General features: G+C 58.8%; 1 protein-coding gene across 1 annotated transcript; it reads right to left on the bottom strand.

Annotated features, from left to right (window-relative positions):
• Positions 1-90: 90 nt before the first annotated feature.
• Positions 91-2,034, bottom strand: LOC123254999 (B-cell lymphoma 3 protein-like; the record flags this gene model as incomplete). The annotated part of the gene is made up of 2 exons (XM_044683874.1): positions 1,792-2,034; positions 91-238 (listed from the first exon to the last, which is right to left on the bottom strand). Coding segments are annotated over exons 1-2 (365 nt in total), but the record flags the coding sequence as incomplete, so codon positions are not given.
• Positions 2,035-2,157: the final 123 nt, after the last annotated feature.

The raw sequence follows: 2,157 nt of genomic DNA, 5'->3' as shown, positions 1-2,157 counted from the left end.
GGGGGAGGGGGCACAGGGGGTGAAGAGGGAGAGGCTGGGGAACCTGGCACAGGGGGACGGAGAGGAGGCACCAGCCCAGAGGTCACTCACGTGTCTCCATCCTCGTCAGGTCTGGTGGCCTTGGCTATGTCTGCGCTCAGGGGGCTCTCCAGGGGGCACAGCATCGGGTAGCTGGGCGGCGGCAGGCCCAGGACTGGAAACGGGGCCCCCAGGGCTGGGGCGGGATAGATGAAGGGGCCTGCGGGGGACAGCCTGTGAGGCTCGGAGACTCGGGTGCCCCCTCTCCGTCTTTATTGCCCCGAGGCAGTGGCGGAGGCGGTGGTGGCTGCTACTACTACTAGCTAACTTTTATATATCACTATGTGGCAAGGAAGAGGCTCAGCGACTCCTACTCCCCTCTCTAGTCTTGCTACTACTACTACTACTACTACTACTACTACTACTACTACTACTACTACTACTACTANCTACTACTACTACTACTACTACTACTACTACTACTACTACTACTACTACTACTACTACTACTACTACTACTACTACTACTACTACTACTACCTAACATTTATACAGCTCTCTAGTCTTACTGCTGTTGCTGCTACTACTACTTACTGTAACTCCTACTGCCACTGTTACTGGTACTGCCACTAGCTAACATTTCTCTATCACTATGTGGCCAAGAAGAGGCTGCCAGAGCCTCCTGCTCCCCTCTCCACTCTTGCTGCTGCTGCTGCTGCTACCACTACTACTACCATGGCTACTACTACTACTATGTGGCCAGCGCTGTGCTGAGCCCTCTACAGTTATGATTAATGAAGGAGCCATACCAGAAGGGGGGACAGAAGGTTTCGTATGAAGAAAAAGAGTAAATGGGAGTTCAGACATGCCAAGCCTAGAGTGCCAGACCCCACAGGCTCTTAGACCATCACCTCAAATCTTGGCTCTTCCACTAAGCTATGTGTGTGACCTTGGACAAGCCATTTCACACCTGTTTGTGCCTCAGTTTCCTCACTTGTAATATGAAAGAATGGGGACTCACTCGAAGACCTCTTGGGCTTTAAATCTGACTTCCTGTAGTCTAGGAGGCCCCGGAGGGCTTTTAGAATGTTAGAGCCTGAAGCAGTCTTAGGGACCTTCTAGGTTCATCACTTTACAGAGGAGGAAAAAGGCCAGAAAAGGGGCAAAGGACTTTGCCAAGGTCTCTGAACAAGTCACTGGCAGAGGCAGGACTAGACTGTTCAGGGTCCAGGGTTCTCTCCTGTAAGTAAGGCTTTAGGGCTCTCCGACACCTGCCCGTGGCCTCTGGGCTCTGTGGATGTTGGGTGGGGGGTGCCTGGGCAGGGCTCTTTGTGGTTTTTCTGGGTGACTCAGGGTCACGTCACTGTGGCTAGATTGAGCCAGTTTGTGCAATGTCCCTGCTCTTGGGGTGGAGTGGGGGGCATATCCTTGGGGGGCTGCCACCCTTTAGGGAGAGCAGGCTGAGGAGGATGGGACAATGAGCCAGGAAGCAGGGGTGACTAGGTCAGGAAGGATGAAAGGACTGCCAAGTCCTGGTGCCCATGGCTAGTCCTTTAGGGTGCTGTCTGGGGTGGGCTTAGGCTGGAGAGCAGGTAAGGGGTCAGGGAGAGGCCTCGCAGGTCCTAGGTTTGGAGGGAGGATGCCCAAGGAGGGCCCTGGCCAGGGTGAGGAAGGGCAGGTGGCCGGCTGCAGGTGCCCAGGGTGCCCAAACCCGGGTGGAAGGAGGTGGCTTCGGGGCAGCGCTAGGGAGGGCTCGGGCCTCCTGGGACTCACCAGGATAGTAGATGGCTGTGGCAGGGCTGGGGAGGCCGGGGTACATGCCGAGGCTCTGGGCTGAAGGCTCCGGGGGCTCCTGGGGGAGGTCCCGGGGGGGCTCCCGGTAGCGCCGCTTTCTCAGGGGCAGGGTGGCCTCGGGGTCGGGGGCCCCGGCTTTGGGCCGCGTCCGCAGGTCCACTGGCCCCTCGTCCATGTCCCGGGGGCATCGGGGCATGGCCGGGGTCCCTGGCTGCCTCGGGGGCTCCCTGGGGCCCGCCGGAGGGGTGCTGCTCGGAGCCCGGCTGCTCGCGAGACCCGGGAGCAGCCGCCGGCGGGCACAGGCTGCAGCCCTGCTCGGCTCGGCTCAGATCTCAGCGCAGCGCG

This window comes from Gracilinanus agilis, unplaced genomic scaffold (assembly GCF_016433145.1).
Source record: "Gracilinanus agilis isolate LMUSP501 unplaced genomic scaffold, AgileGrace unplaced_scaffold37043, whole genome shotgun sequence".
Taxonomy (NCBI): Eukaryota; Metazoa; Chordata; class Mammalia; order Didelphimorphia; family Didelphidae; genus Gracilinanus; species Gracilinanus agilis.
The sequence above is the reverse complement of the archived record's forward strand: the minus strand, read 5'-3'. Positions and strand labels throughout refer to the sequence as shown.